Below are 15,874 nucleotides of genomic sequence, written 5' to 3'. Positions count from 1 at the left end.
AATGAGCTCACACCGGGAATTGAACCAAGCTCACTGAGCCATATATATATATATACCACATTCACATGTCACATGTCACATGTCACATGCTGGGGATAATGGTGAAAGACAGGGTTGCAGACCTGCCTAAGACGTGACTGTGCTCACAAGTGATCTTTTTATTTGCTATATGCAATACGGTGGAGGTTTCTTGTTGCCTTTTTCACCCACCATAACTTAAAACGTGATTGTGTGTGTGTGTGTGTGTGTGTGTGTGTGTGTGTGTGTGTGTGTGTGTGTGTACGTATATAAATACAGTACCGATACATCTATATATACAGTGCTTGACAAATCACCCGAAAATCTACTCGCCGAACCAAAAAATCTACTCGCCACCTAGTCCCGCCCCTAGTCCCGCCCCCAACCCCGCCTCTAGTCCCGCCCCCAGCCACGCATTTTAAAAAAAAGCCATAAATTAAATAAATTGAATAAATTCCTAGTAAGAACATTCGTTTTTGATATTAGTTTATTTATTGTATTACATTATACTACAATTAGTCCTTGGTGTGTGTGTGTGTGTGTATAAATGTCGAATCTAGAAAAAAAAAGCCAGATGTGAATGACTAGTTTCCTGCACCCCTTAACTAGTGTCTGGATGCCCCCGCTTCACAATATTTAAAGCAGCAATCCCGTCTGGGATCTTACCTGATCCGCAGACCCTCAAAGTCCAGGTACCCTCATTCCCGCAATGTTATACATTGGAGGGGAGGTGTTCGTTACCTGTCTTCTGGGTTAGGGGAGGTTCGATGTCTTCCGTGTGAAGCTTGAGTCAGATCTGGAAGTAAGCAGTATAGGTTATTTCAGTGTAGTATAGGGCAGTTAAGATATCCAGATCCAGAGTGTGAGAGTGTGTGGGGGAGAGAGCGAGAGTGTGTGGGGGAGAGAGAGAGAGAGAGTGTGGGAGAGAGTGAGTGAGAGAGAGAGTGAGTGGGAGAGAGAGAGAGTGGGAGAGAGAGAGAGTGGGAGAGAGAGAGAGTGGGAGAGAGAGAGAGTGGGAGAGAGAGAGAGTGGGAGAGAGAGAGAGAGTGGGAGAGAGAGAGAGAGTGGGAGAGAGAGAGAGTGGGAGAGAGTGGGAGAGAGAGAGAGTGGGAGAGAGAGAGAGTGGGAGAGAGAGAGAGTGGGAGAGAGAGAGAGTGGGAGAGAGAGAGAGTGGGAGAGAGAGAGAGTGGGAGAGAGAGAGAGTGGGAGAGAGAGAGACGTTGACGCTGCTCCGCGCTGATTGGATGTTTTCAGCCGACAGTGCTCTGAAAAACAGCTTGGCTGTCGGCTGAAAACTCCAGCGCCTCAGCACGCCTGCGGACGCTCGCGTGAGCCCCCTCTCAAGGCATCCTCATTGAGTATGCAGGGGCTCAGCGCGGAGCGTCCGCACGGCTCAGCGCGGCCTGTCCTTCTATGGACTCGGCCAGAGAGACAGATAGAGAAAGACAGATAGAGAGAGACAGATAGAGAGAGACAGATAGAGAGAGACAGATAGAGAGAGACAGATAGAGAGAGACAGATAGAGAGAGACAGACAGAGAGAGACAGAGAGAGACAGATAGAGAGAGACACAGAAAAAGAGGGACACACAGAAAAAGAGACACAAAGAAAAAGAGAGACACACACAGAAAAAGAGACACGCACAGAAAAAGAGACACGCACAGAAAAAGAGAGACACGCACAGAAAAAGAGAGACACGCACAGAAAAAGAGAGACACGCACAGAAAAAGAGAGACACACACAGAAAAAGAGAGACACACACAGAAAAAGAGAGACACACACAGAAAAAGAGAGACACACACAGAAAAAGAGAGACACACACAGAAAAAGAGAGACACACACAGAAAAAGAGAGACACACACAGAAAAAGAGAGACACACACAGAAAAAGAGAGACACACACAAAAAAAGAGAGACACACACAGAAAAAGAGAGACACACAGAAAAAGAGAGACACACAAAAATAGAGAGACACACAAAAATGAGAGACACACAAAAATGAGAGACACACAAAAATGAGAGACACACAAAAATGAGAGACACACAAAAATGAGAGACACACAAAAATGAGAGACACACAAAAATGAGAGACACACAAAAATGAGAGACACACAAAAATGAGAGACACAAAAATGAGAGACAAAAAAAGAGAGACACAGAACACACACAGAGAGAATGAGAGACAAAGACAGAGAGAGGGCGAGGGCGACACAGGGAGAGGGCGACAGGGAGAAGGCGAGGGCGACACAGGGAGAGGGTGACACTCACAGACACACACTCACTCTCACTCACTCACTCAGACACTCACAGACACGCAGAGACACACTCATGCAGACACTCACGCAGAAGACTCACAGACACACACTCAGAGACACTCACACACAGACACACACACACACAGACAGACACACAGACACACAGACAGGCACACACACAGACACACAGACAGGCACACACACAGGCACACAGACAGACACACAGACAGGCACACTGACAGACACACAGGCACACTGACAGACACACAGGCACACTCACAGACACACAGGCACACTGACAGACACACAGGCACACTCACAGACACACAGGCACACTCACAGACACACAGGCACACTCACAGACACACAGGCACACTCACAGATGACACTCACAAATGACACTCACAAATGACACTCACACACAGACACACACAGACACACACACACACTCACACACACAGACTCACACACAAACACTCACAGACACACACATCCACACATAGACACACACACCCACACACTCACACACAGACACTCACACACAGACACTCACACACACCCACTCACACAAACACACTCATTCACAGACACACAAACACTCAGACACAAACACTCACAGACTCAAACACACACACACACACTGACAGATGACACTCACAGACGACACTCACACACAGACAGACACACACACTGACAGACACTCACACACACAGACACTCACACACACAGACTCACACACACACACACTCACATACACACACACTCACAGACACACACTCACACATAGACACTCACACACACTCACAGACACCCACACACCCACACACACACAAACACACACACAGACATACTCACCCACACTCACTCACACACACACAAAGACACACACAAACACACACTCACTGGGTGGGTGACTGGGTTTGTATTCATTGGAAGGGAGGGGGCCTACCTGTTCCTCCAGGGCCTGCTTGTCCTCCACATGCTGCTCCATATGCCAGGGGATCAGGCAGGAGTTGCGGGAGGATCGGGGGGGGGGGGGGGGCAGCGGGGGAATGGGGGGCCAGCGGGGAGATGGGGGGGCCAGCGGGAGGATGGGGGGCCAGCGGGAGGATGGGGGGCCAGCGGGAGGGTCAGGGGACCAGCGGGAGGATCGGGGGGCCAGCAGGGGGGTCAAGGTGCCAGCGGGAGGATCGGGGGGCCAGCGGGGGGGGTCAATGTGCCAGTGGGAGGATCGGGGGGCCAGCGGGAGGATCGAGGGGACAGCGGGAGGATTGGGGGGCCAGCGGGAGGATCGGGGGGGGCAGCGGGTCGATCTGAGGGCCAGCGGGAGGATGGGAGGGGAGCAGCGGGAGGATCGGGGGGGCCAGCAGGAGGATTCAGGGGGCAGCGGGAGGATCGGGGGGGGGGGCAGCTGGACAGGCGCATGGCCGCCAACCTCCCCGATGGGAAACATGGCAAGCTGCGCATGCACCCAGGCTGCAGCCAGGAGGGGGGTCAGGGGGAGGTCAGGCAGCCAGACATTCGTTGCGCATTAGTTGCGCAGGGAATGGTGGTGAGCAGGGAACAGCCGCACTGCCACACCAACCTTCCTGATGGGCATCGTGCTGGGAACTCCACGTGTCGCCCCCCCTCCAACGCGTGCGCGCGCACCCCCCTCGCACCCAGGCTGCTTCCCTTCTTCCCCGCTCCTATTACCCTGCCTGCGCGGGTGCCAAAGGAGCGTGGGACGGAGGGGAAGCGCCTACCTTGTCATCCAGCCCTGGGCAGCAAGCGGGGTGGGTTGGGTTGCCTCTTCCTCGCGGCAGGCCAATCAGGGAGGGGAATTACTTATTTATTTAAAAAAAAAAAAAAAATATTGGCGCGAGCAGGGGAAATTCATAGAGAAGCAGCAGCGGCCTAAATCCACTCGCCAGCGGCCTAAATCCACTCGCCAGCGGCCTAAATCCACTCGCCAGCGGCCTAAATTCACACGCCACGGGCGTGTAGTTAACATTAATTGTCGAACACTGTATATATATATATACAGACTTTAGAATGGTAAAAACAAGCAGCACATTGCTTTGTTTCCAGCGGGCAGAGTGGATTGCTGCTTCGAAAAGGTAATCTGCCGAATTAATAAAGAATACGTTAAAAAAATAAGAGTCACGGCTCCCCTGGTTTGTCCATTTTTTCTACCTGTTGACAAACCTGTGTAACGGGTTTCCCCCCCCCCCAATGTCACATTGGCCCGGGTACTCTAATAACCAGCCCCCATTACGTGTTAGTGTTTGGTGGTGCACCTGTAGGCAACAGGACTCCTGAGTCTCCCGCTTGATGGTATTAGGGGATGTCATCAGACAGGCAGCTGAGGTAGTGTGTGCGAGTCCTACCTATATCCAGTGCAGCGCCTCCACCTCATCAGGGTCTGTGCTTCCGCAGGGAGATGGTCCTGGTGAGGAACTCCTTCTTGGTGGTGCCATCCACTGGCGAGTAACTTCACACTCACACAGTGGAGGTATATTCAAACAGGGCATCTTTATTGATGGTGGTATGGGCAAGCTGCCCCTCACAGATAACAGCTCAGCCGCTCATCTCACTGCAGCACTCCCTTAGAAAGGTCCCTTCTCCTCTAATAGAGCTGCTTTCCACTTATCCTCTCAGAGAGATTTCCCAGCTTCTCTGGCTGCTGTAAGCTCCTCTCTTGAGCTGCTTTGTCTCTCTCAGCTCCTCTAACTCTGCTGCGTCTGCTTACTGACTCACAGCTAGCAGGAGGCACTGCAACACTGTTGCAGACCTTCATGTGCCTCTCAGTGAACAGAGGCAGCACAACAACAGGAAACTGAACTCCTAACTTTAGGCAGTGCTGTGTCTTATATCACCCCCCGGAGAACAAACCTGCTCTGTATCACTAAGTGTGGGCACATTGCATGTTGTCACTTCCTTTGTGGATATATGACACCTCACCAGGGTTTGAGGGCAAACCTCCATGATGACTACTGGCAATCCTGCATACTTACCAGGTTTACTGCCAGCATGAGAAAGAGATATGTACACCAATCTTAGACATGGCTACACCTGAGACCCATTTGGAGGTGTCAACCCCTTTATTGTCCTCCCGGGTTAAAGGGCTCGTTATCCCCGCCTCTTTCTCGCACGAGGCTGATTCAAAGCAATGGTCGCTTCACCCACAGGCGCGTTGTGTATGTCCCGCCGCAGCGCGCCACGGTTACAATAACGTGGGTTACATCTGCAAATCCGTGGGTTACATAGTTCATGTCTTCGTGTCAGTCCCCAAAAATGTGATATTGGAAGACGCTATACACACCACTTAAAATAAATAGTGAAAAATAACAATACAATATATATATATATATATATATATATATATATATTGACTGTCTGTGGGTGGTTTTCTGGGGATGCACCTTAACCCTGGCTGTGCTCAAAGCTGTGACCATGCAGCAAGCTTAAGCCTATAGGGAACCATGTTAAAAATGGTTATTGAGGCAAAAAGTGACACTGTGTGCTCATTTGCATGTCATTTCCCAGAATCCCTTGCTGCAGTGGAAGTGCTGTATGCTGGGTGATAATGGGGAAGGGTGGGGTTGCAGACCTGCCTAAGACATGCAGATGAGCATACAGCTATATTTGCATATTTGCTTTCCTGTGGAGGGTTTTTGTCACTTTTTTAACTCACCATAACTTAACTCAGTATTATATATATATATATATAATACTGAGTTAAGTTATGGTGAGTAAAAAATGTAAATACAACTGTATGCTCATCTGCATGTCTTAGGCAGGTCTGCAACCCCGCCTTTCCCCATTATCACCCAGCACACAGCACTTCCACTGCAGCAAGGGATTCTGGGGAATGACATGCAAATGAGCACATAGTGCCACTTTTTGCTTCAAAAACCATTTATCACATTGTTCCCTATATATATGTGTGTGTGAAATATTGTGACAAGTGAAATATATACAAGTGCGTAAGATTAGGTGAAAAATGGCTCAATTTGTGTCATTCTCAAGCAGTTTTGAATTCCCTAACTTCAGGACTCGTCAATAACCAACAACAGCCCAATATTTGTTCTAGTTAACACCTAATAAACGTAGCTCTAATTATCACTAAGAGATTCTGTGTTGCACTGATAACCTGACTCGTTTGCTCTGAACCTCAGAACTCCCATCCCACTGTGTGAGTCTCTACACCTCCGATGGGAGGCGGTGCAATGCATCCAGCACTCTTTCAGTGAAGACATATTCACTTACATTTGCCCTGAGCCTCCCACCCTCCGTTGTCAGAAAATGGCAGATTGTTCTAGCACTTCTCTTTCCCGGAAGTATCCCTTCCTTTCTGACACCCTACATGTATTTGAACCTTTCTATCATATCCCCACATTTCATTCTTTCTTCCAAGATGCACATATTGACGCCGTACCGTTTGACCCCTTGGCTGCCTGAGGGGTGGGCTGCGGGGGCACCTCTGGCAGCAGATGGGTTAAAAGCTTGGTAACCCCGGCTATATCTGGTGGATCCCACAGGAGTATAACCTACAAGGATTCTGTTCTTTATTGCCAGACTTTGCCATCGAGTCCCTTGTAAAGTGATTACACTGCAACACTCTCATCAGATTAATGGGTTTAGAAATAATGACATCCGGTGTAATCCGGGGAAGTAAACGATCGCTCTTCAATCTTCAAATTGGGCTGAGGACTTGAATGATAGGAGAATTAACAACAGAAACATGCGGCTTCCCACAAGTCACCGAGTTCTTCTCTGTGTGTCAGTGAAATAACGGCAGTGTATCGCCGGGGTGTGCGTGTGAGGTCTCTGCCTGTGAAGGTGTTAATCCAGTAGTTACTGGGATAGGGGCTGGGATTCTTTCTTCTAAGGCAGTGGTTTTGAGACTTTAAAGAATGAAACGTGACTCAGTGGACCTCATCCCTTTTATGTGCAAGAATAATAAAGCTGTTGTAGAAGTTATGTTAATTAAATATACTTTTAGCTGCGTGTTATGTATAATTGGGGACATCCCCCTGTAACCTTTTAGTAATCTTTTGGAAATATAAAATTAAAAATAATATGGCCCCCAAAAAATAGGAGGGGGAGTTTGAAGAGTTCCGTTACCAACTGCACAGGATGTCTCAGGGGTCTCGGGCAGCATATTTACGTGTTGTTCTTTCAAGCTCCATCTGAAAACCTACAGTACCAGTACCTTTTGGGTTCCATTGCTTGCAGGCAGATGGTCACTGGTTCTTTGACAGACACGCGTGATATGAATGGAAAATGGAGGGTTTTATCTTTCTGTTTAGGACAGTCAGGAGAGTTATTGGGGCCATAATATTGATCATATGACCCTGGGTTTAAAAGGGCCACTTGGTATTCTAACACTAAAAGGGTTAACGAAGCTTGCCAATACACGAATCATGCCCCTCTCTGAAACACGTTCTCTTACCATCTTGGCCGGGCACTACAATCCCTTGCACTTCCACCTACTGGACCCTTGTTGCCTCACTTTTGATAAACTGTCTCCATGGTATTTCCACCCCCACCCGTCTTTTCTAGCTATACCCTCGTGTTTTCTTGTTCTCAACACTCTGGCATTTCACAGTGCAGGTCTCCTCCAGGGCAGAGGGACAATGCAGAGCTCTACTCACACACTCATAATGCAAGTCTCCATTTAATGTGACAGCCAAGAACAGTGGAAAGACAACTTTTCAGGTCCCAAATGCACCGTTCATCCGTTTTCTGATACTTGCCCTTGTTGTGTAGATTGGGGGATATATGGAAATTCAGGTTATTGTAGAAATTTGGCTATAAAAGAAGCTCGTGAGTTTAGTTGCATGCGTCTCCAAAACATGCCTCATTTCCAGCATTGTAACACATCATACTGTGACCATACTACCAACAGAGACTTGGGATAATGACATGCAAATGAGCATACAGAGTGTGTCACATTTAGCTGCCCATTCATTTGGAACGTGGATATTACGCTGTAGCTTTTGCCTGCTGAATTGCACGGTTTGGGTTATTGACGTGCAGAATCAGAGCTTTCTGAGCTGTGCAATGCAGCATTCTAACAGCCGTGCAGGCCCTTCAGTCAGTGAAGGGTTAATGTGCCCGTGTCCACCTGATATATTTCAAAAATGTCACAGACTATACACCCAATTTTTTTTTAAATGAATAACTTAATTTCCTGCAGCGCTTGTTTTCCTATGGGGCTCCGAGCTCTTACAATGTAGAATGTGGTATGCAGCGGTGTACATGTACAGGCAGAGTCCCTGCCCCATGGAGCTTACACTGTATGTTTTTGGTGCCTGAGGCACTAGGCAATAAAGTGACTTGCCCAAGGTCACGAGGAGATGACACCGGGCTTCCTTGATCTGAAGTTACTGTAGGGTCATTGTTTTTAAAGTCAGCGCCTTTACTCAGTAAAAATGGCAAAGAGGCATTGAGGAATCTGGAGGTCTGTATCTCCCCATGTGCTCGAGTGGAAACTAAACTTTGATAAATCCCTATAATACTGTGTTCCAGTGAGCAATATCTTGGCAGCGGGGACTCTCCAAGCGGACACATCGCTAAATCTCACCATGTGTTTCCAGAATTGGATCCAACTGGAAAAAGAACATAAGTCACAATGGCATCATAAAAAGTCAGATCGCTGTGCTATTAATGCAGGTGTATGGTCTGTACTCTGTGCAGCTGGTATGCTCTTTTCCTTGTGGTTTATATAATATATGGGGCATGGTTCCAGATGAGCAGAACTGGAGGGGGGTGGGGTACCCCCAGAGATGTTCAACACGTCGCTTCTGTGGACAGTGGCAGGCAACACGGATTCGGTTTGCCCGCTATCGTAGCTGCGAGTGAACACGCGTGTGACCTCGCCCTTACTAAGTAGCCTCGTAGTGACTGGACTCAAAAGAACTCTCTGTACAGTGCTATGTATAGGAGGAAACCCATTCTTATTCTGAGCAGTTGTGACATCTCATTGGCCCCCTATACTAACGAGCAAGGCTACAACTGTAACAAGACTCTCTCCAGCGTCGCGGTCGAAAAAGCAAGAGTCTGCGGCGCCGGAGACGGTGTCTGTCGAGATTGTGTTGTTGGGGGTGTCCGTGCTCCCTAACGGGACGGCCCACAGCGTTAATCCTCTGGTGCCCTGACCGCGGGTTGCAGCGGCCCCCAAAAACAGTTCGCTTAGCTACGTCTGTAGTGGTCTTCTCATTTCCCAGGGCTAAATCTTCTGGTCGCAGCCAGGCTCGGAGATTATTTTTAGCTCCATTTAAAGAATGCGGAAATGTGAGTGGGCGCCAAATGTGCTCATATCTAATAATAATAACTCCCCCGTCAGCCTATCGTACAAAGGCAAGCAAAAATGTGTGGGGTTAGGAGCTCGCACTGCTATCTTCTGTGCCTGAACGTTAGGGCTTCTGGCTGATTTCACGGCTCAGCAGATGTGTGTACGGGTGGCAGAAGACATTCTTTAAGCAGCCACGGGGCTCTGCAGGTGAAGCGCCTCGGGAACTGTGAAACGTAAAAAAAAAGGGGATTGTATTTTTACACCCGAGTTAGTTTAGACCAGGGGTGGCCAACTCCAGCCTTCGACTGAGCCACACATTGAGCCACCTGTGCTGAAGCGGGGATCTCCTGAAAACCTGACCTGGTGGTGGCCCTTATGATTGGAGTTTGCCACCCCTGCCTTAAATGAAGCTGGTTGACGCCTTAAAATATTGTAATCGGACAAGTGTAAGTATTTGAAAAGGTATTTATTTTGTGAACATGTTGCTGGTAAACAAGACGAGGAACAGCACTGTGTGCAATGTTGTTGGCAAAGAGTCTTATCACTAAGGAGTTAGCCATTGAATTAGCTAGCTTAGCACTGTAATTCTGGGGCCCTCCTTGTTAAACAGGCAGACACGGTAAGGAGGTGATACGCCTGGGATGTGATGCGTAGACAGTTACTGAAAGGGGGATTTGAATCTTTCTAAGGCAGCCAAACGCCACTGGGGTTAACTGAACCCCTCCGCTTAACTGCCCCATTAACAGGCAGAATGTTGTGTTAACCCCCTCACTGCCCGAGATGCCAGCAACGCATTATGGAATATATGCCCTGTATTGACTTTCCTTAGGTGCCCCTATAACTAAAACCCTATAACTTCTCCCTTACGTTCTATGACTGATCCCTATAACTGTTATCAAAATGTACGTGCGTTTTTACATACAGCGTGTGTGTGTATATATATATATATATATATATATATATATATATATATATATATATCCATTTTATTTGAGTATATACTGTATTCTGCGTATGTGTGTATATATATATATATATAAACACACACATGCACACACAATCACACACACACAAAGTATATTGACTCAAATATAAAGATATAAAGTATTCCCTTTCATGGCTGCTCTACTCACTTCATCAGTGCGTATATAAGAAAAATATATTGTTTTATCTCTTACACCTCTTCTCTGTTCTTGACACAGCACCATAATATGTGCATATATTATTATTTTTTGATTATTGGAGCTCGGCTAACACGGTACTGGTACCTCTACATATATATATATATATATATATATATATATATATATATATATATATATATATATATATATATATAAATAATTGACTACATATGCTTTGCCTCTCAAGAGCACTCTGGTCCCACTGTCAGTCACGTACCATTTCATCCTTCTCCCTCTGCCTCTCCCTCTGCTGCTCCTCTTGCACTCAGCATCTCTTTGTGAGACGTCAGCGTCCAGCCCAGATCATTAACTCGTGGGCTCCGTGCTGGGACTGTGCTCCCCCTCTGTGTCTCCTGGCCCGTGATAGAGTGCAGATGAGATGAGTCACGACTGATGCACTTTTAGTCCTCGGGACACCGAGTAGGCGACAGCACAATGCTGCTCGGTGGACCCAGCTGCCGGCGGAGGGTACGGCTCGCTGCCTGACACCACCTAAACCGTCCCGTTTTGTGTCCCTTAAACAGATGGCAAACCCGGTGACATCAGCCTGCTACGTGGTGCTTGCTGCGGCGGTGATGGTGTACGCACAGAGACACGGCCAGGGTAAGTTTGCACCGCAACGTGTTATAGTGTAACGATGTCTGTATGTGATCCTGACAGCTGGGGAAAGGCTCACACTGTCCTGATTTCAAACCTCCCATCCTCTGCTGTACAGAGACAGCAACAAGTACTGTCCGAGCTGGAATTAGGAGCTGCTCCTGGCTAGGTTGCTTTGGATAAAGGCACGCCGCTAAGAAATGAGATCATGGGGGGGGGGGGGGTTATTCAACTCTTTCAGGGCTGCAGCTCAACAGTCACTAAATGACCAAACGAGCCTTTCCGTATGGAAAGGAGGACTGAAATCTCCACCTCTTTACAGCTGTGATGCTGCACAGGGATCACGAGTTTCACTGAATGAATTGAAACCGGGTGTTGTGTTTGCCGGGCAGGGTCGCCCCTTTGAACACGAAACATGCGGCGCTGTATAATCCCACCGACATTCTCTTCTCATTTCACTAGTCGTTAAGGTCCAAGGAGCCAAAGTGAGGAGAACGAAGGGGTCGCCAGACATTGTCACCCCTTCGCTGGCAGAGGCGGTTGGGCAGCATCATGGCTCATATTTACTGAGCTTGGGTATTGCACAAGGCGATGTCCGGCGCTGGAAGAAGTCTTATGGCTTATTCAAGTAAATGGGCCCAAAGATATCTTCTGGCTTCGGAAGATCACCACTTAATAAATATGCCCCCATGTATGTATGTATGTCCATGTGCCGGAAGGGGTTTAGCAGCGGTGGTCGTAGAGGAACCATAACTGCAGGGGTTAAATAGCGAGACTGTTGTGACCACTGATGCTAAGGAGTGAGACTGGTGGGCCTCGTATTCTGGTTCCCGGGTCTGGTTCTGTATGATGTTCTGTAGTATAGAGTAATGAGCCCCTGGATAGTTCTCCCACTGCTCGTATTACACAGTATATAGTATATACAATGGCTTTGTTCCAGTGAAATCTTGGTCCTGTTACAGGATGCTAAGCTTTTTATTCACAAGCCTTCTCCTGGACAGATCCTTTTTTTGTTAGGGGGTTGGGGGGGGGGGGGGGGAGGAGGAGGGGTTGTTATAAAAATGGATCAGCCTCCTTTAAATTAGCTTTTGAATAAACTATTGGGAGGCTGAGATTTGATGTAATGCTAAAATGGGTTACAGGTGCCTAAGCACCTCTCTGCCACGGTTACAGCACCGTTTCATACTGCAGCAAAGTCCATATCACCGCAACGCTTCTTCTAACTCTCTGACCAGCAGGACAGCTGCTTCTAATTACCGCTGGTTGCAAACTGGCTTTTTTTGCTAATTGACAGACACTTTAGGTGTGCCGACTGGCGAAGCCATACATTGATACGCAGCGATGGAGACAGTGTCTGCTGCTATCGTACTGCGGAGGTATCATGCTTTTTAATGGGTCATTCAGCAGCGTTAATCCTCCAGTGACTGCGGGTGGCAGTGACCGCGGTTGGCGGTGACCGTGGGTGGCGGTGAGCGCGGGTGGCGGTGACAGCGGGTGGTGGCGGTGACAGCGGGTGGCGGTGACTGCGGGTGGCGGTGACAGCGGGTGGCGGTGACAGCGGGTAGCGGTGACTGCGGGTGGTGGGGACAGCGGGTGGCGGTGACAGCGGGTAGCGGTGACTGCGGGTGGCGGTGACTGTGGGTGGCGGTGACAGCGGGTGGCGGTGAGCGTGGGTGGCGGTGACAGTGGGTGGCGGTGACAGCGGGTGGCGGTGACAGCGGGTAGCAGTGACTGCGGGTGGCGGTGACTGCGGGTGGCGGTGACAGCGGGTGGCGGTGAGCACGGGTGGCGGTGACAGTTGGTGGCGGTGACAGTGGGTGGCGGTGACTGCGGGTGGCGGTGGCACAGAAGACAGTTAGCATACCTCTGTATGTATCCTGATTTGTATCCTGCCAAGATGTGTCCCCCCCAAAATCTATTTTGTATTGTATGTCTTCGTTTATATAGCGCCAAAAGTGTACTCAGCTAGTGAATAGTACATTCTGTGTGGCTGATCAGGAGGAAACTACATCTGTAATTATAACAATATTTGTTTTAAGTGGCGCTGATAACGTACACGTTGCTGTTTATAGAATTTGAAGGCGCAACGAGTCCCTGAGGCACAGGGACATAAAGTGACTTGTCCAAGGTCACAAGAAAATTCAAAACTCGCAGCTGACACTGGGTTTTATATGGGGGTCACTTAAAAGGCAGCGGCCTATCACTGAGCTGCTCCCCAAGGCAGCGGCCTATCACTGAGCTGCTCCCCAAGGCAGCGGCCTATCACTGAGCTGCTCCCCAAGGCAGCGGCCTATCACTGAGCTGCTCCGTCAGCTCACTGTGCCTTAATTCCATCAACATGTCTTTTTTCCCAATCTCAAAACACCCAAATTGAGCTCAGTCTGGCTTTCTTCTTTCTTCCATACCGTAGCTCTGATAATCACTGCCCCCACCAGCAGACCATTCAGGGAGATAAAATAATTTGCCCTTGGTCACACGATCTGTCACTGGGATTCATGCAGTGTTCTCTCATGTCAAGACAGTGATGATCTTGACATATTTGCTTCCATGTCTGTAATGATACGATAGTTGTTGACATGCCAATTACAGACATGATAATTTTCTGGGGTCCTGGAAACACGATTACCCTTATTCTATTGTGCTGCATGGGGTAGGGGTGAGGAGCTTGTTCAGATAGCTGGGTAGCTTGCCCAGAAAGTATTTGAAGACAAGACAGGAAAGATGAACTTTGCGCCTATACTCAAGTGATGTCCAATCTAGTTCTTTGAGCATTTCGCAGTGATGTGTGTTGTAGTTGCATTGGAGGACAAAACGGCATATTGAATTATAGAGGATATCACGTTTGCTAAGGTGGGTTTGGGGTGCCGTGCCATATACTACAGTATGTTCTCATAGTCTATAATTGGCATTAGCATCTGCTGTGCGATACGCTTTCTGACCAGCAGGGTCTACAGGGAGGATTAGGTATAAATGAAATAGAAGAAGATACACCACATGCAACTTGTCAGCAATTTACTGTTGGCCTGCAGCGTCTACATTTTTTATTCAGATCAATACACATGAAGGAAATATCTCAGGCAGGTTCAGCCAGTTCAGACCAATGGGCACATACAACATGGAGAAATAAGATGGAAAAAGTCACATCTTATTCAAACATTAGGATAATGTTAATAACAAGTAACTCATCACAGGTCGACATGGATATTGCGCGGCTCCAGGAACCAAGCTTATCATAACATTTCAGTCCTGTCCTTGTTTTTTTAAATCTATTTTCAATGCAATCGAGTTTACAATAATGCTGTTTTTCTCGGGATCATTAAGGCTGGAAAAGCAAGGAATGGACTAGAATCTCATCACAACATTGAGTTAGGTTAGCAATACTGGAGTTACATTGAGTTACTGGAGCCTGGTTGAGTTACTGGAGTTGCATTGACTTACTGGAGCCTAGTTGAGTTACTGGAGTTGCATTGACTTACTGGAGCCTAGTTGAGTTACTGGAGTTACATTGAGTTACTGGAGTTACTTTGAGTTACTGGCGTTACATTGTGTTACTGGAGCCTAATTGAGTTACTGGAGTTACTTTAAGTTACTGGAGCCTAGTTGAGTTACTGGAGTTACATTGAGTTACTGGAGTTACTTTGAGTTACTGGCGTTACATTGTGTTACTGGAGCCTAATTGAGTTACTGGGGTTACTTTGAGTTACTGGAGCCTAGTTGAGTTACTGGAGTTGCATTTAGTTACTGGAGCCTAGTTGAGTTACTGAAGTTACATTGAGGTACTGGTGTTACATTGAGTTACTGGAGCCTAGTTGAGATACTGGAGTTACATTGAGATACTGGAGCCTAGTTGAAGCAAGCATGGCAAATCTGGTGTAAAGTACCAATTAAACAAGCCCCGTTCAGTTTAATGGTTACACGACACCAACGGAGATGCACATTTGGTACAAAGTGGTACTTTTACTATTAATATATATGAACATTAAATATGAATTGAAAATGCACATTTAACGTGTATTGCTTAGTGAGAATGCAATAATGTATCTGGACCTATTTTGCCTCCTCATGCATTAACACAAGACAGGGAAAGATACATTTGGAGAGTTAATGCATTTAAGTACTAGAGAATTAAATAACCTAAATAGTCTTCCTGCAGAGATGAAGCCAATAAAGTAAATTACTGTAATTATTATTCGACTTTATACTATCCTTGTTGAATTAAAAAAAAAAAAATTGCCTTAAAGTTAATTAGATTGGTTTTAGGAATCCAATTGCATTGGTAAAGTGAAGGCACCATGTATGCAACAGGTTATTTTGTGAGATTAATGGGACTGTGGAACATTCCGTATCAATACTTTGTTACCATGCATAGGTAGGAAGGATCTGCATGAGAGTAAATATGACAATAGAGGTAGGGTAGGTATCCTTACAGCAACACTGCTTGGGAACAGTACCGCATGTGCATTTAGTGGTCACTCTTTAGGTTGGAATAGGTCCTGGTTTAAGTGGCCATTGGGGATTGCCATAGAAAACACAGACGTCA

The 15,874-nt window shown here is 47.4% G+C and overlaps 1 protein-coding gene across 6 annotated transcripts in view; it reads left to right on the top strand.

Moving 5' to 3' along the window:
• CNTFR (ciliary neurotrophic factor receptor) overlaps positions 1 to 15,874 on the top strand; it is a 700,478-nt gene that overhangs the window by 420,827 nt on the left and 263,777 nt on the right. For 3 of the 6 annotated variants that reach the window (XM_075581830.1, XM_075581850.1, XM_075581880.1), the window contains one exon: positions 11,262 to 11,340. In XM_075581830.1, coding sequence (XP_075437945.1) covers positions 11,262 to 11,340 — 79 coding nt within the window. Of the gene's footprint in view, positions 1 to 9,629; positions 9,761 to 9,791; positions 10,000 to 11,261; positions 11,341 to 15,874 lie in introns of those variants that run through there. The other 3 variants (XM_075581937.1, XM_075581818.1, XM_075581784.1) reach the window with 3 other exon arrangements.

The sequence above is a fragment of the Ascaphus truei genome, chromosome 1 (assembly GCF_040206685.1).
Source record: "Ascaphus truei isolate aAscTru1 chromosome 1, aAscTru1.hap1, whole genome shotgun sequence".
Classification (NCBI taxonomy): Eukaryota; Metazoa; Chordata; class Amphibia; order Anura; family Ascaphidae; genus Ascaphus; species Ascaphus truei.
Note: the sequence above shows the minus strand (reverse complement) of the source record. Positions and strands in the feature narration are given on the sequence as shown.